This window comes from Chlamydotis macqueenii, chromosome 31 (genome assembly GCF_036417535.1).
Source record: "Chlamydotis macqueenii isolate bChlMac1 chromosome 31, bChlMac1.mat, whole genome shotgun sequence".
NCBI lineage: Eukaryota > Metazoa > Chordata > Aves > Otidiformes > Otididae > Chlamydotis > Chlamydotis macqueenii.
The window spans coordinates 612,290-629,270 of record NC_141586.1 but is presented as its reverse complement, the minus strand read 5'-3'; the positions used below and the strand labels follow the sequence as shown (position 1 = coordinate 629,270).

Genomic DNA, 16,981 nt, shown 5'->3' with positions numbered 1-16,981 from the left:
TCGTCCCCGAGCCACCGCAGCGCATCCTTGTCACCGGGTGCCCCAGCCCCACCCTGGGGTGCCCCCCTGCACTCCCCGCACCCCAGTTTGAGGGTGGGGGCCGCCCCCACGCGGGACGGTGTGTGGGCCGTGCTGGGGGGGGGGGGTCCCCTCAGCCCCTGTCCCCGCTGTCCCCCCCCCAGACGACCTCCTGCTCAGGCGGCCCCCGCCCCGGGGCTGGAACGAGTCCGACCTGGACCTGGGCTACGAGAAGAGACCCCCCGGCGCGGGGGGCTACGAGCGTGAGCGGGGGGGGGCTGCGGGGGGGGGCTGGGGCGCGTGGTTTGGGTGCTGTGCCGGGGGGGGGCAGGGCGTTGGGGGGGTGGCGAGGGCTGCTGGGGGGGGCTGGGGCGCGTGAGGGGGGGGCTGGGGTGCGTGAGGGGGGGTCTGGGGTGTGTGGGGGGGTCTTTGGGTGCTGGGGGTCTGGGGTGTGGGAGGGGGGGTCTGGGGCTGCTGGGGGGGTCTTTGGGTGCTGGGGGGGGTCTGGGGCATGTGAGGGGGGGTCTCTGGGGCTGCTGGGGGGTCTGGCGTGTGTGTGGGGGGTCTGGGGTGCGTGAGGGGGGGTCTGGTGTGTGGGGGGGGTCTGGGGTGCGTGAGGGGGGGTCTGGGGTGTGGGGGGGGGTCTTTGGGTGCTGGGGGCTCTGGGGTGTGGGAGGGGGGGTCTGGGGCTGCTGGGGGGGTCTTTGGGTGCTGGGGGGTCTGGGGCATGTGAGGGGGGGTCTTTGGGTGCTGGGGGGGTCTGGGACGTGTGGGGGGGTCTTTGGGTGCTGGGGGGTCTGGGTCTGGGGTGTGTGTGGGGGGGTCTTTGGGTGCTGGGGGGTCTGGTGTGTGGGGGGGGTCTGGGGTGCGTGAGGGGGGGTCTGGGGTGTGTGGGGGGGTCTTTGGGTGCTGGGGGCTCTGGGGCGTTTGAGGGGGTCTCTGGGGCTGCTGGGGGGGGCTGGGGTGTGGGAGGGGGGGTCTGGGGCTGCTGGGGGGTCTTTGGGTGCTGGGGGGGCTCTGGGGCATGTGAGGGGGGGTCTCTGGGGCTGCTGGGGGGTCTGGCGTGTGTGTGGGGGGGGGTCTGGGGTGCGTGAGGGGGGGTCTGGGGTGTGGGGGGGGGTCTTTGGGTGCTGGGGGCTCTGGGGCGTTTGAGGGGGTCTCTGGGGCTGCTGGGGGGGTCTGGGGTGTGGGAGGGGGGGTCTGGGGCTGCTGGGGGGGTCTTTGGGTGCTGGGGGGTCTGGGGCATGTGAGGGGGGGTCTTTGGGTGCTGGGGGGGTCTGGGACGTGTGGGGGGGGGTCTCTGGCTGCTGGGGGGGTTTGGGGCGTGTGAGGGGGGGTCTCTGGCTGCTGGGGGGGTCTGAGGTGTGTGGGGGGGTCTGGGGCTGCTGGGGGGGGGGTCTCGGGTTGCTGCGGGCGCAGGATCCTGGGTGCCGGGCCGGGTGCAGGGCGCCGGGCACCAAAAGCACCGGCGGGGGGGGCCCGCGCCCCCCTGACCCCCCCCGCGTCCCCCCCCTCCTCTCGCAGGCAGTGGCGAGGGGCAGCCGGCGCTGCGGGCGTCGCCGGGCCCCCCCCCGGCACCCTGGAGGGAGTCCAGCCTGGACGGGACGGGCGCGCAGAGCAGGGTCAGTTTTGGGGCCGCGGGGTGGGGGGGGGGGGGGAAGGGGCTCAGCGCCCCCCCCTCCGCGCCTGACGCCGCGTTTCTCTGTCCCCCCCCCCCACCCCTCCAGGACGGCGTTTTCGGGGGGCACAGCGCCACGCTGCCCCGAAACTACAAGGTGTCCCCGCTGGCGGGCGAGCGGCGGGCGGAGGGGGGGTTTCGACGCCCCGCACCCGGCGCCCCCCCCCGCGCCTGGCACCTCGCCCAGCAGCCCGTGTCCCGCATCCCCGTGCCCCCCCCGGGCGGGCGCCCCCGCCGCCACAAACCCCTGCCCCTCTCCATGATTTTCAAACTGCAAAACGCGTTTTGGGAGCAGGGGGCTGGCGGCCCCCGGGGGCTGCCTCCGACCGCCCCCCCCGGCCCCCGTGCACCCCAAAAGCAGCCCCAGCTCCCCGCGCTGCCCCCGGCCCCCCCGACGCTGCCCGCCGCTGAAGGTGAGGGGGGTCCCTGGGGTGCGGGGGGGTCCGTGGGGGTCGGGGGCGCTGACCCACCCGGGATGGGGGGTCCCTGTGGTGGGGGGGGGCTGACCCACCCGGGATGGGGGGTCCATGGGGTGGGGGGGGGGCTGACCCACCCGGGATGGGGGGTCTGTGGTTTGGGGGGGCTGACCCACCCGGGATGGGGGGTCCGTGGGGTGGGGGGGGCTGACCCACCCGGGATGGGGGGTCTGAGGTTTGGGGGGGCTGACCCACCCGGGGTGGGGGGTCCGTGGGGTGGGGGGGGCTGACCCACCCGGGGTCGGGGGTCTGAGGTTTGGGGGGGCTGACCCACCCGGGATGGGGGGTCTGAGGTTTGGGGGGGCTGACCCACCCGGGATGGGGGGTCCCTGGGGTGAGGGGGGGGCTGACCCACCCGGGGTGGGGGGTCCCTGGGGTGGGGGGGGGCTGACCCACCCGGGATGGGGGGTCCGTGGGGTGGGGGGGGGCTGACCCACCTGGGATGGGGGGGTCTGTGGTTTGGGGGGGCTGACCCACCCGGGATGGGGGGTCCGTGGGGTGGGGGGGGCTGACCCACCCGGGATGGGGGGGTCTGTGGTTTGGGGGGGCTGACCCACCCGGGATGGGGGGTCCGTGGGGTGGGGGGGGGCTGACCCACCCGGGATGGGGGGTCCCTGGGGTGAGGGGGGGGGCTGACCCACCCGGGGTGGGGGGTCCGTGGGGTGGGGGGGGGCTGACCCACCCGGGATGGGGGGTCCCTGTGGTGGGGGGGGCTGACCCACCCGGGATGGGGGGTCCGTGGGGTGGGGGGGGGCTGACCCACCCGGGATGGGGGGGGGCTGACCCACCCAGGGTGGGGGGTCTGTGGTTTGGGGGGGCTGACCCACCCGGGGTGGGGGCTCTGTGGGGTCGGGGGGGGCTGACCCACGCGGGGTGGGGGCTCTGTGGGGGTCTGGTGTGCTGACCCAGGCGGCATGAGGGGTCCATGGGGTGGGGGGGGGGCTGACCCCCCGGGGTGGGGGCTCCGTGGGGGTCCGACCCACCCTCAGCGGTGGTTCGTGGCGCCGGGGTGCTGCTGCCCCCTGACCCCGGTTCCCTCGGCAGGCTCCGGGCAGCCCGCGCCCCCCGAGCCCCCCGAGCCCCCCGCGCCGGAGGCCGAGCCGGAGCTGGAGCGGCTGCTGCAGGGCGCGGAGGCCGAGGGGCTGCAGCGCCCGCTCAGCCCCACGCGGCTGCAGCCCCTGCTGCCCCCCGAGGCCCAGCGCGTCCCCGAGTTCGAGGAGGTGGCGCGGGTGCTGGCCGAGATGCCGCGGCCCCTCAAGCGCCGCGGTTCCATGGAGCAGAGCCCGGGGCCCGCCCTGCCGCCCACCCGCACCCGCCAGTACCAGCAGCTCATCACCCGGCTCCTGCACCGCCCGCCGCGCCGCGACGAGCCCCCGGCCCCCGGGGACGCGGGCGCGTCCCCCGAACCGCCGCCCCCGGCCCCGCTGGCCCCCGAGGCGCGGCCGTCCTGCCACAGCCCCCCGCCGCCGTCTCCCAGCAGCCCCGCGCCCGCCCCGGTAAGCGCGCCCCCCGACGTCCCTCGGTGTCCCCCTGGGGTCCCCGACGTCCCTTGGTGTCCCCCCGGTGTCCCCGATGTCCCTTGGTGTCCCCCTGTGCTCCCCGACATCCCTTGGTGTCCCTCTGGGGTCCCTGACGTCTCTTGCTGTCCCCCCGGTGTCCCCAACATCTCTTGGTGTCCCCCCACAGTCCCTGATGTCCCTTGGTGTCCCTCTGGGGTCCCTGACGTCCCTTGGTGTCCCCCCAGTGTCCCCGATGTCCCTTGGTGTCCCCCTGGGGTCCCCAATGTCCCTTGGTGTCCCCCCGGGGTCCCCGACGTCCCTTGGTGTCCCCCAACGGTCCCCGACATCCCTCGCTGTACCCCCACAGTCCCCAATGTCCCTTGGTGTCCCCCCGGTGTCCCTGACGTCCCTCGGTGTCCCCCTGTGGTCCCCGACGTCCCTCGGTGTCCCTCTGGTGTCCCTGACGTCTCTTGGTGTCCCCCCGGTGTCTCCGATGTCCCTTGGTGTCCCCCCCGGTGTCCCCGACGTCCCTTGGTGTCCCCCCGGTGTCTCCGATGTCCCTTGGTGTCCCCCCACAGTCCCTGACGTCCCTTGGTGTCCCCCGGTGTCTCTGACGTCCCTTGGTGTCCCCCCACGCTCCCCCACATCCCTTGGTGTCCCCCCGGTGTCCCTGATGTCCCTTGGTGTCCCCGCGGGGTGCCGGGCGGCGGTTGGTGTCCCCCCGGTGTCCCCAGAGGCGCTGCGCCCAGCCTGGTGGCCCTTGGAGCCAGCGGGGTGCCACGCAGTACCCCGTGTCCCTCAGCGTCCCCCGGGGCGTCCCCGAGACGTCCCCCGGGGTGCCCAGAGATGGCGGGCGGTGGCACCCCGCGGGTGCTCCTGCCGTCCCCATGCGTGCGATGCCATGCCAAGCGGTGTCCCGGGAGCTGTCCCCAAGGTTCCCGAGGTGCCCTCGGCGGTGTCCCCAAGGTCCCTCGGGTGCCGCATGGCACTGGGTGCCCTCAGCGGTGTCCCCAAGGTCCCTCGGGTGCCGCATGGCACTGGGTGCCCTCGGCGGTGTCCCCAAGGTCCCTCGGGTGCCGCGTGGCACTGGGTGCCCTCGGCGGTGTCCCCAAGGTCCCTCGGGTGCCGCATGGCACTGGGTGCCCTCGGCGGTGTCCCCAAGGTCCCTCGGGTGCCGCATGGCACTGGGTGCCCTCGGCGGTGTCCCCAAGGTCCCTCGGGTGCCACATGGCACTGGGTGCCATCGGCGGTGTCCCCAAGGTCCCTCGGGTGCCACATGGCACTGGGTGCCCTCGGTGGTGTCCCCAAGGTCCCTCGGGTGCCGCATGGCACTGGGTGCCCTCGGCGGTGTCCCCAAGGTCCCTCGGGTGCCGCGTGGCACTGGGTGCCCTCGGCGGTGTCCCCGGGGTCCCTCGGGTGCCGCATGGCACTGGGTGCCCCGGGAAGTGTCCCCAAGGTCCCTCGGGTGCCGCATGGCACTGGGTGCCCTCAGCGGTGTCCCCAAGGTCCCTCAGGTGCCACATGGCACTGGGTGCCCCGGGAAGTGTCCCCAAGGACCCTTGGGTGCCGCATGGCACTGGGTGCCCTCGGCGGTGTCCCCAAGGTCCCTCGGGTGCCGCATGGCACTGGGTGCCCTCGGCGGTGTCCCCAAGGTCCCTCGGGTGCCGCATGGCACTGGGTGCCCTCAGCGGTGTCCCCAAGGTCCCTCAGGTGCCGCATGGCACTGGGTGCCCCGGGAAATGTCCCCAAGGACCCTCGGGTGCCGCATGGCACTGGGTGCCCTCGGCGGTGTCCCCAAGGTCCCTCGGGTGCCGCATGGCACTGGGTGCCCTCGGCGGTGTCCCCGGGGTCCCTCGGGTGCCACATGGCACTGGGTGCCCTCAGCGGTGTCCCCAAGGTCCCTCGGGTGCCACATGGCACTGGGTGCCCTCAGCGGTGTCCCCAAGGACCCTTGGGTGCCGCATGGCACTGGGTGCCTTCAGCAGTGTCCCCAAGGTCCTTTGGGTGCCACATGGCACTGGGAGCCCTCGTCGGTGTCCCCAAGGTCCCTTGGGTGCCGCATGGCACTGGGTGCCGTCAGCGGTGTCCCCAAGGTCCCTCGGGTGCCACATGGCACTGGGTGCCCTCGGTGGTGTCCCCAAGGACCCTCGGGTGCCGCATGGCACTGGGTGCCGTCAGCGGTGTCCCCAAGGTCCCTCGGGTGCCACATGGCACTGGGTGCCCTCGGCGGTGTCCCCAAGGTCCCTCGGGTGCCACATGGCACTGGGTGCCCTCGGCGGTGTCCCCAAGGTCCCTCGGGTGCCACATGGCACTGGGTGCCCTCGGTGGTGTCCCCAAGGACCCTCGGGTGCCGCATGGCACTGGGTGCCGTCAGCGGTGTCCCCAAGGTCCCTCGGGTGCCACATGGCACTGGGTGCCCTCGGCGGTGTCCCCAAGGTCCTCGGGTGCCGCATGGCACTGGGTGCCCCGGGAAGTGTCCCCAAGGTCCCTCGGGTGCCGCATGGCACTGGGTGCCCTCGGCAGTGTCCCCAAGGTCCCTCGGGTGCCACATGGCACTGGGTGCCCTCGGCGGTGTCCCCAAGGTCCCTCGGGTGCCACATGGCACTGGGTGCCCTCGGCGGTGTCCCCAAGGTCCCTCAGGTGCCACATGGCACTGGGTGCCCTCAGCGGTGTCCCCAAGGTCCCTCGGGTGCCGCATGGCACTGGGTGCCCTCGGCGGTGTCCCCGGGGTCCCCGGGATGCCGCAGGGCGCAGGGCGCCTGGCGGTGTCCCCGAGGTCCCCGTGACCCGTCTCCGGCTGCCACAGGAGCGACGCTCGGCGCTGCGCGACCCCTCGTCCCCTCGCAGGCGCCCCGGGGCCCGCGTGCGCCTCAACCCCCTGGTGCTGCTGCTGGACGCGGCGCTGACCGGGGAGCTGGACGTGGTGCAGCAGGCGGTGGCCGAGGTGGGGCACGGGGGAGGGGACAGGGGTGGGGTGACGAGGGGACAGCGGGGACGCGGCCGTGGGGACAAGGGTTGGGGTGGCAAGGGGGCGGCGGGCCGGGGGGGCAGGGACAAGGGGTGAGGGGCAGTGGGGACGGGAGGGCGCGGGACGGGGTGGCGGGGCGCTGGGGGTGGCGGGGGGGTTGGCAGGGGGTGGCAGCGCGGGGACGGGCGCGTGTGTGTCCCCCCCCCAGCTGAATGACCCCAGCCAGCCCAACGACGAGGGCATCACGGCGCTGCACAACGCCATCTGCGGCGCCAACTACGCCATCGTGGACTTCCTCATCGCCAGCGGCGCCAACGTCAACTCCCCGGACAGCCACGGCTGGTGGGACGGGGACGGGGACACGGGGACACGGGGGGACACGGGGGGACACAGGGGGACACAGCCGCAGCTGCTGGGACGGGGACACGGGGACACGGGGGGACACAGCCACGGCTGGTGGGACGGGGACGGGGACACGGGGACACGGGGGGACACGGGGGGACACAGCCACGGCTGGTGGGACGGGGACGGGGACACGGGGACACGGGGGGACACGGGGGGACACAGCCACGGCTGGTGGGACGGGGACACGGGGACACGGGGGGACACGGGGGGACACAGCCGCGGCTGGTGGGACGGGGACACGGGGACACGGGGACACGGGGGGACACAGGGGGACACAGCCGCGGCTGGTGGGACGGGGACGGGGACACGGGGACACGGGGGGACACAGCCACGGCTGGTGGGACGGGGACACGGGGACACGGGGACACGGGGACACGGGGGGACACAGGGGGACACAGCCACGGCTGGTGGGACGGGGACAGGGACACGGGGACACGGGGGGACACGGGGGGACACAGCCACGGCTGGTGGGACGGGGACAGGGACACGGGGACACGGGGGGACACAGCCACGGCTGGTGGGATGGGGGGACGGGGACACGGGGACACGGGGGGACACGGGGGGACACAGCCACGGCTGGTGGGACGGTGACACGGGGGCACACGGGGGGGCACTGGGACGACGGGGACGGGGACACAAGGGGACACGGGGGGACACGGGGGACGCGTGGGGGCACGGGGACGACGGGGACGGGGACACAGGGGGGCACGGGGACCCCCAGCCACGGCTGCTGGGACGGGGACACGTGGGGACATGGGGACCCCACCCCAAATCCTCCCCCCCGCCCCCCCCCGTGCCAGGACGCCGCTGCACTGCGCGGCCTCGTGCAACGACACGCGCGTGTGCGTGGCCCTCGTGCGCCACGGCGCCGCCATCTTCGCCAGCACCGCCAGCGACGGCAGCCTGGCCGTGGAGAAGTGCGACCCGTACCGCGAGGGCTACGCCGACTGCGCCAGCTACCTCACCGGTACCGCGCCACTGGGAGCACTGGGAGCGCTGGGAGCGCTGGGAGCCCGGGGGGGGCGCGGCTGGGGGGGAGCCGGGGGGTAGGTATGGTTACTGGGGGGGTAGGGGTACTGGGAGAGGGGGTACTGGGGGGTATGGGTACTGGGAGGGGGGGTACTGGGCAGGTATGGGGACTGGGAAGAGGGATATGGGTACTGGGAGGGGGGGTACTGGGGGGTATGGGGACTGGGAGAGGGGATACTGGGGGGTATGGGTACTGGGAGGGGGGATATGGGTACTGGGAGAGGGGATACTGGGGGGTATGGGTACTGGGAGGGGGGCTATGGGTACTGGGAGAGGGGGTACCGGGCAGGTATGGGGACTGGGAAGAGGGATATGGGTACTGGGAGAGGGGGTACTGGGGGGTATGGCTACTGGGAGGGGGGGTACTGGGGGGTATGGGTACTGGGAGGGGGGATATGGGTACTGGGAGGGGGGGTACTGGGGGGTATGGGTACTGGGAGGGGGGATATGGGTACTGGGAGAGGGGATACTGGGGGGTATGGGTACTGGGAGGGGGGCTATGGGTACTGGGAGAGGGGGTACCGGGCAGGTATGGGGACTGGGAAGAGGGATATGGGTACTGGGAGGGGGGGTACTGGGGGGTATGGGGACTGGGAGGGGGGGTACTGGGGGGTATGGGTACTGGGGGGTATGGGTACTGGGAGGGGGGGTACTGGGCGGTATGGGTACTGGGAGGGGGGATATGGGTACTGGGAGAGGGGATACTGGGGGGTATGGGTACTGGGAGGGGGGATATGGGTACTGGGAGAGGGGATACTGGGGGGTATGGGTACTGGGAGGGGGGATATGGGTACTGGGAGAGGGGGTACCGGGCAGGTATGGGTACTGGGAGGGGGGATATGGGTACTGGGAGAGGGGGTACCGGGCAGGTATGGGGACTGGGAAGAGGGATATGGGTACTGGGAGAGGGGGTACTGGGGGGTATGGGTACTGGGAGGGGGGATATGGCTACTGGGAGAGGGGGTACTGGGGGGTATGGGTACTGGGAGGGGGGGGTACTGGGCGGTATGGGTACTGGGAGGGGGGATATGGGTACTGGGAGAGGGGATACTGGGGGGTATGGGTACTGGGAGGGGGGATATGGGTACTGGGAGAGGGGATACTGGGGGGTATGGGTACTGGGAGGGGGGATATGGGTACTGGGAGAGGGGGGTACCGGGCAGGTATGGGTACTGGGAGGGGGGATATGGGTACTGGGAGAGGGGGTACTGGGCAGGTATGGGGACTGGGAGGGGGGATATGGGTACTGGGAGAGGGGGTACTGGGGGGTATGGGTACTGGGAGGGGGGGTACTGGGGGGTATGGGTACTGGGAGGGGGGATATGGGTACTGGGAGAGGGGATACTGGGGGGTATGGGTACTGGGAGTGGGGATATGGGTACTGGGAGAGGGCATACTGGGGGGTATGGGTACTGGGAGGGGGGATATGGGTACTGGGAGAGGGGATACTGGGGGGTATGGGTACTGGGAGGGGGGATATGGGTACTGAGAGAGGGGATACTGGGGGGTATGGGTACTGGGAGTGGGGATATGGGTACTGGGAGAGGGCATGCTGGAGGTGTGTGGGTACTGGGGGGGTCCTGGGGGGTATGGGGGTACTGGGGGTTTACTGGGGGGTATGGGTACTGGGAAGGGGGATATGCGTACTGGGAGAGGGGGGTACCGGGCAGGTATGGGTACTGGGAGGGGGGATATGGGTACTGGGAGAGGGGGTACTGGGCAGGTATGGGGACTGGGAGGGGGGATATGGGTACTGGGAGAGGGGGTACTGGGGGGTATGGGTACTGGGAGGGGGGGTACTGGGGGGTATGGGTACTGGGAGGGGGGATATGGGTACTGGGAGAGGGGATACTGGGGGGTATGGGTACTGGGAGTGGGGATATGGGTACTGGGAGAGGGCATACTGGGGGGTATGGGTACTGGGAGGGGGGATATGGGTACTGGGAGAGGGGATACTGGGGGGTATGGGTACTGGGAGGGGGGATATGGGTACTGAGAGAGGGGATACTGGGGGGTATGGGTACTGGGAGGGGGGATATGGGTACTGGGAGAGGGCATACTGGGGGGTATGGGTACTGGGAGTGGGGATATGGGTACTGGGAGAGGGCATGCTGGAGGTGTGTGGGTACTGGGGGGGTCCTGGGGGGTATGGGGGTACTGGGGGTTTACTGGGGGGTATGGGTACTGGGAAGGGGGATATGCGTACTGGGAGAGGGGGTACTGGAGGTGTGTGGGTACTGGGAAGAGAAATATGGGTACTGGGAGGGGAGATACTGGGCAGGTATGGGGACTGGGAGGGGGGATATGAGTACTGGGAGAGGGGGTACTGGGGGCTATGGGTATTGTGAGGGGGGATATGGGTACTGGGAGGGGGCGTACTGGGGGTATATTGGTACTGGGGGGGTACTGGGGGATATGGGTACTGGGAAGGGGGATATGGGTACTGGGAGAGGGCGTACTGGAGGTGTGTGCGTACTGGGAAGAGAGATATGGGTAGTGGGAGGGGGGCTACTGGCGGTATATGGGTACTGGGAGGTACTGGGCAGGTATGGGTACTGGGAGGCGGTATATGGGTACTGGGAGGTACTGGGCAGGTATGGGTACTGGGAGGGGGTATATGGGTACTGGGAGGTACTGGGCAGGTATGGGTACTGGGAGGGGGTATATGGGTACTGGGAGAGGGGGTACTGGGGGGTATGGGTACTGGGAGGGGGTATATGGGTACTAGGAGAGGGGGTACTGGAGGTGTGTGGGTACTGGGAAGTGGGATATGGGTACTGGGAGGGGGGTACTAGCGGGGTATGGGTACTGGGGGTTATAGGGGTACTGGGAGAGGGGCATCGCGGGTGTACAGGCACTGGGAGGGGATAATGGGGCGGAATGGATACTGGGAGTGGGTACGCAGGTACTGGGAGGATGAACTGGGGTGGCATGGATACTGGGAGGGGCTATTGGGGGTGCATAGGTACTGGGAATGGGCACTGAGAGGCGGTGCTGAGGGGGATACGGATACTGGGAAGGGGCACTGGGAGGGCCGCAGGTACTGGGAGGGGATGGCAGGATGGGTGTGGGTCCGGGCAGGGGGGGCTCCGGGGCGCTGGGGGGGTCCGGGGCAGCGGGAGGCGGCTGGAGGGGGGTGCGGGGCCCCGGGAGGTGGCTGGGGCGGGGGTGCGGGGCGCTGGGGGGTGCGGGGCGCTGGGGGGTGCGGGGCGCTGGGCGGGGTGCAGGGCAGCGGGAGGCGGCTGGGGGGGGGTTTGGGGCGCTGGGGGGTGCGGGGCGCTGGGGGGTGCGGGGCGCTGGGCGGGGTGCAGGGCAGCGGGAGGCGGCTGGGGGGGGGTTGGGGCGCTGGGGGGTGCGGGGCGCTGGGGGGTGCGGGGCGCTGGGCGGGGTGCAGGGCAGCGGGAGGCGGCTGGGGGGGGTTTGGGGCGCTGGGGGGTGCGGGGCGCTGGGCGGGGTGCAGGGCAGCGGGAGGTGGCTGGGGGGGGGTTTGGGGCGCTGGGGGGTGCGGGGCGCTGGGGGGTGCGGGGCGCTGGGCGGGGTGCGGGGCCCCGGGAGGCGGCTGGGGGGGGGTTGGGGCGCTGGGGGGTGCGGGGCGCTGACCCCCCCGTCCCCGCAGAGGTGGAGCAGGGCATGGGGGTGCTGAACAGCGGGGTGGTGTACGCGCTGTGGGACTACAGCGCCGAGTTCGGGGACGAGCTGTCGTTCCGCGAGGGCGAGCCCGTCACCGTCCTGCGCCGCCAGCCCCCCGAGGAGCTCGAGTGGTGGTGGGGGTCCCTCTACGGCCACGAGGGCTACGTCCCCCGAAACTACTTCGGGGTGAGCGGGGGGGCTGCCCCAGTACACACCCCGCGCTACTTTGGGGTGGGGGGAGCGTCCCGCAGCCGCCACCTTACAGCCCCAGGGGGGACACCCACAGCACCCATGGGCACCCCACAGCCCCGGGGGGGTCCCACAGCACCCATGGGCACCCCACAGCCCCAGGGGGGGGGTCCCACAGTACCCATGGCCCCAGGGGGGACCCACAGCACCCATGGGCACCCCACAGCCCCAGGGGGGGTCCCACAGCACCCATGGGCACCCCACAGCCCCGGGGGGGTCCCACAGCACCCATGGGCACCCCACAGCCCCGGGGGAGGTCCCACAGCACCCATGATGCCAGGGGGGGTCCCACAGCACCCATGGGCACCCCACAGCCCCGGGGGGGTCCCACAGCACCCATGGCCCCAGGGGGGACCCACAGCACCCATGGGCACCCCACAGCCCCGGGGGGGTCCCACAGCACCCATGGCCCCGGGGGGGTCCCACAGCACCCATGGGCACCCCACAGCCCCGGGGGGGGTCCCACAGTACCCATGGCCCCAGGGGGGTCCCACAGCACCCATGGGCACCCCACAGCCCCGGGGGGGTCCCACAGCACCCATGGCCCCAGGGGGGACCCACAGCACCCATGGGCACCCCACAGCCCCAGGGGGGGTCCCACAGCACCCATGGGCACCCCACAGCCCCGGGGGGGTCCCACAGCACCCATGGCCCCAGGGGGGACCCACAGCACCCATGGGCACCCCACAGCCCCGGGGGGGTCCCACAGCACCCATGGCCCCAGGGGGGTCCCACAGCACCCATGGGCACCCCACAGCCCCGGGGGGGTCCCACAGCACCCATGGCCCCGGGGGGGTCCCACAGCACCCATGGGCACCCCACAGCCCCAGGGGGGGTCCCACAGCACCCATGGCCCCAGGGGGGACCCACAGCACCCATGGGCACCCCACAGCCCCAGGAGGTTCCCAAAGCACCCATGGCCCCGGGGGGGTTCCACAGCACCCATGGCCCCGGGGGGGTCCCACAGCACGCCACAGCCCCGAGGGGGCACCCACAGCACCCATGGGCCCTAAGGGGAGGACCCACCACCCCAGGGGGGTCCCACAGCGCCCATGACCACCACCCCACAGCCCCAGGGGAGACACTCACAGCACCCACGGCCCCGGAGGGGTCCCACAGCACCCATGGGCCCCACAGCCCCCCCATGCCTTGTGCTCCTGGGGGGCTGGGGGGGAGCACTCTCCCCCTGACGCCCCCCTCCTGCCCCCCCCCAGCTCTTCCCCAGGGTGCGACCGCAGCGGAAGAAGAGCTGAGGTGGGGGGGCCTGGGGAGGGGGGGGTGCCCTGACCGGCCCCCACCCCCCGCAGTCACTCACGTCTGGGTCCCCCTTCCTGCCCCCCCCATCCTGTCCCCCCCCGCGGTGTCGTGTACCCCCCTCGGCTGGTGCCAGCGGGTGCCAGCCCACGGTGGTGGCTTCTCTGAGGACTAAAGAGCCTTCAGCTGCGCCGGGTGGTCCCGTCCTCTGCGTCACCGCGTGGTGGGGGGGCGGGGGGGGCTGTGGGGGCTGAGGGTGACGTGGGTGGGGGGGCCTGCGTCAGACCGGGGGGGGGTGACACGCGTGGGGACACCCTGCTTGGGACCGGAGAGGTGACACAGATGGGGTCACCCTGCGTCAGACCGGGGGGGTGACACGGGTGGGGACACCCTGCTTGGGACCGGAGAGGTGACACAGATGGGGTCACCCTGCGTCAGACCGGGGGGGTGACACGGGTGGGGACTCCCTGGGAATGACGGGGGGGTGACACAAGTGGGGACACTCGGCGTCAGACTGGGGGGGGTGTCGCAGCTCAGCCCCGATCGCGACCAGACTACGCAGTCTCTCTCTCGCTCCCCCCACCCTCCGAGAGAACAGGGGGAGATAATGTAAGGAAAAATGGCTCAAGGTTTGAGATAAGGACAGGGAGAAATCCTTAAAGTTACCGTCACGGGCAAAACAGACTCGACTTGGGGAAAACTATTCATTTATTACTACAAACAGCAGGAGAATGAGACAGGGAACAAGATAACCTCCCTCCACCCCTCCCTCTTCCCGGGCTTAACATTATCTCTCCTACCTTCCCCTCCCGAGCGGCACGGGGGGAAAAGGGAATGGGGGTTGCAGTCAGTTCATCACGCGTTGTTTTACGCCGCTGTATCATCGTCGGGGGAAGAACTCCTCACATTCCTCCTCTGCTCCAGCGTGGGGTCCCTCCCACGGGCCACAGTCCTTCGTGAAACTGCTCCGGCGTGGGTCATCTCTTCCACGGGGTGCAGTCCCTCTAGAGCAGCTGTCCCAGCGGGCCCTCCACGGGCCACAGCCTCCTTCAGGCCTCCACCTGCTCTGGCGTGGGGTCCTCCACGGGCTGCAGGTGGATCTCTGCCCCTCCGTGGACCTCCATGGGCTGCAGGGGGACAACCTGCTCCACCATGGTCGTCACCACGAGTTGCAGAGGAATCTTGGCCAGGAGCCGCATTACTCCTCCCCCTCCTCCTTCACTGACCTTGGCGTCTGCAGCCGTTCCTCACAACAGGCTGGCAGACGCCTCTCAGGATCCTTTTTACATCTTATTCACTTCTCATCTCCTCTCCACTTCTTGCAGCCGGGCCGGGCCGGGCCGAGTTGGGCCCACAAGGCTCGCGCCTCCCCCTCTGTGCCCCTGCTCAGCTTCTTCACATCTCTTCTCTTTTTTTTTTTTTTTCTTCTGTTTTCCCTATCTTAAATACGTTATGGGAGAGGTGTTATCACGGGACATTCTGCTACCAATCGGCTCGGCCTTGGCCAGCAGCGGGTCCGCTCTAGGCTCGGCCAAGTCCACTGAACAAAGGGGAGCGACTTCTAGCAGTTTCCTACAGAAGCTGCCACCTTAGGCCCCCCCCCCCCACTAACAAAACCATGACAGGGGGGTGACACGGGTGGGGGGGGTCCCCGCTTGGGACTGGAGAGGTGACATGGTTGGGGTCCCCCTGCGTCAGACTAGGGGGGTGACCTTCTCCCGAGAGGAACCCTTTCTCCTGGTTTCACTGGAGCCAGGCTGGTCCCGAACTCCAACCGGCCGTGGGTTCCACCACGCTGAGGCCGGGCTCGCTCCACCCAGCCAGGGAGGGGGAAGGTTCTACCCCCGTGGTTCTTCCGGTTGTCTAACGGCGTCTGTTATTGACGATAATGGAAATATTCCAGTCCATTCCAGTCCAGTCCAGTCCAGTCCATCATGTTGTATTGACTCATGGCCATTTTAACCCAAGGTGGTGGGGCGAGGGGCACCTCCTGCCGCTCAACAGCAGCCAGAGGTGGTTTGACTACCGGGGTGCGAGGTGCCTCATGCGGAGCAGGCTCGGGGAATGGTGTTGCTGCGGCAGCGGCAAAAGCTTCGTTAGCAGAATCCTTCTCGTTAGCTCCCAGTGCATGTATCTTTTCCATAACGTCGCTTTCTGCGACCGGGTGGGCCCTAGGAGGTCCTGCTCCAGAGGACACTGGCTCCTTGGCTGGTCAAAAGACCTGTTGAGGCAAATTAACCACAAATTTGTGCTAAGTGGAAAATGATTTAATTGAGCAGCGCGTCAGGCAGGGTCCTGCCACCGTGAGCGGTTCTACAAGGAGCCTGCGAAGGTGCGTCACGAGCCGAGGCGTTACGTGTTCCTCACGCACCTCGTACGCCTTTTGGGTGACCTGCACTGGTCCTGCGGGCGTCAGCGTAGAGCCGTCATCACGGGGATGCTGCGAGCATCCTCAGGAGGTGCCTCAGCCCAACCTTGGCCCGAAGTTGGCTCCGGGGCATCGGCCCTGCGCTGTTGCTCCAAAGCAACACCTTGGGACTTTTCTCATCCCTTCCCCAAGGGAAACTTTGCTCCCTGACGTGGCATCTCCTGCCCCGGCGTCCCTGAAGCCCTTTAGTAGCTGGGCCTTCTTGACTTCCGTGCCAAATCACGGAATGGTTTGGGTGGGAAGAGACTGTTAAAGCCCACCCAGCCCAACCCCCCTGCCAGGAGCAGGGACATCTCCAACCAGATCAGGTTGCTCAGAGCCCCGGCCAACCTGGCCAGGGATGTTTCCAGGGATGGGGCATCCACCACCTCTCTGGGCAACCTGGGACAGTGCTCCACCACCCTCAGTGTAAAACATTTCTTCCTAATATCCAATCTGAATCTGCCTCCCTCTATTTTGAAACCATCACCCCTTGTCCTGTCCCAGCAGGCCCTGCTGAAGAGTCTCTCCCCACCTTTCCTGCAGCCCCCTTTGGGCACTGGGAGCTGCTCTCAGGTCTCCCCGGAGCCTCCTCTTCTCCAGGCTGAACAGCCCCAGCTCTCCCAGCCTGGCCTCACAGCAGAGCTGCTCCAGCCCTCTCATCATCTTTATGGCCTCCTCTGGACCCTCTCCACCAGCTCCACGTCCTTCTTGTGTTGGGGGATCCAGAACTGGGTGCAGTGCTGCAGGTGGGGTCTCACCAGGGCAGAGTAGAGGGGGAGAATCCCCTCCCTCGCCCTGCTGCCCACGCTGCTGGGGATCCAGCCCAGGATGCCGTTGGCCTTTTGGGTGTGGTGGTTTAGCCCTGGTCGCCACACGGTTTCACCAGTGGGATGGGGGAGAGAAATTGGGAAGAAAGGAAAACTCGTGGGGTGAGATGAAGAGCGCTTACTAGAACAGCAAAGGAAAACGACAGCAGTAACAGGATAGAAGGTCCCTGAAATACCCAAAACGAACAACGCCCGATTTCTCACCACCCGGCGTCCCGATGGCCGACACAGCCCGTCCTGAGCAGCCAGCACGGAAACGCGACCGAGTGGCCAGCGAAGGGGGGGGACAGCGAGCCAGCAAGGCGGGGGGGGACGATGGAGAGATGGATGGAAAAATGGGTGCCAGAATGGCTGCCCCCTCGGGGCGCAACCCCCACTTCTACACCGAGCGTGACGTTTCCAGCGTGGAACGCTCTCTTTGGCCAGTTTGGGTCAATTATTCTGTCTGCCCTTTGCATCTGCATGTTAACGAGACTTTAACGAGACCTGGAAAGCCAGACGGCGTCCTCGGTCTGATCCGCAACAGCTCCTGCCATCA

At 69.7% G+C, this 16,981-nt stretch overlaps 1 protein-coding gene across 1 annotated transcript; it reads left to right on the top strand.

The window, feature by feature from the left end:
- Positions 1 to 182: 182 nt before the first annotated feature.
- PPP1R13L (protein phosphatase 1 regulatory subunit 13 like) lies at positions 183 to 13,396 on the top strand (the record flags this gene model as incomplete). The annotated part of the gene is made up of 9 exons (XM_086769161.1): positions 183 to 281; positions 1,543 to 1,640; positions 1,746 to 2,109; positions 3,217 to 3,668; positions 6,478 to 6,615; positions 6,848 to 6,981; positions 7,845 to 8,011; positions 11,690 to 11,889; positions 13,167 to 13,396. Coding segments are annotated over 9 exons (1,691 nt in total), but the record flags the coding sequence as incomplete, so codon positions are not given.
- Between the last annotated feature and the right edge of the window lie 3,585 nt (positions 13,397 to 16,981).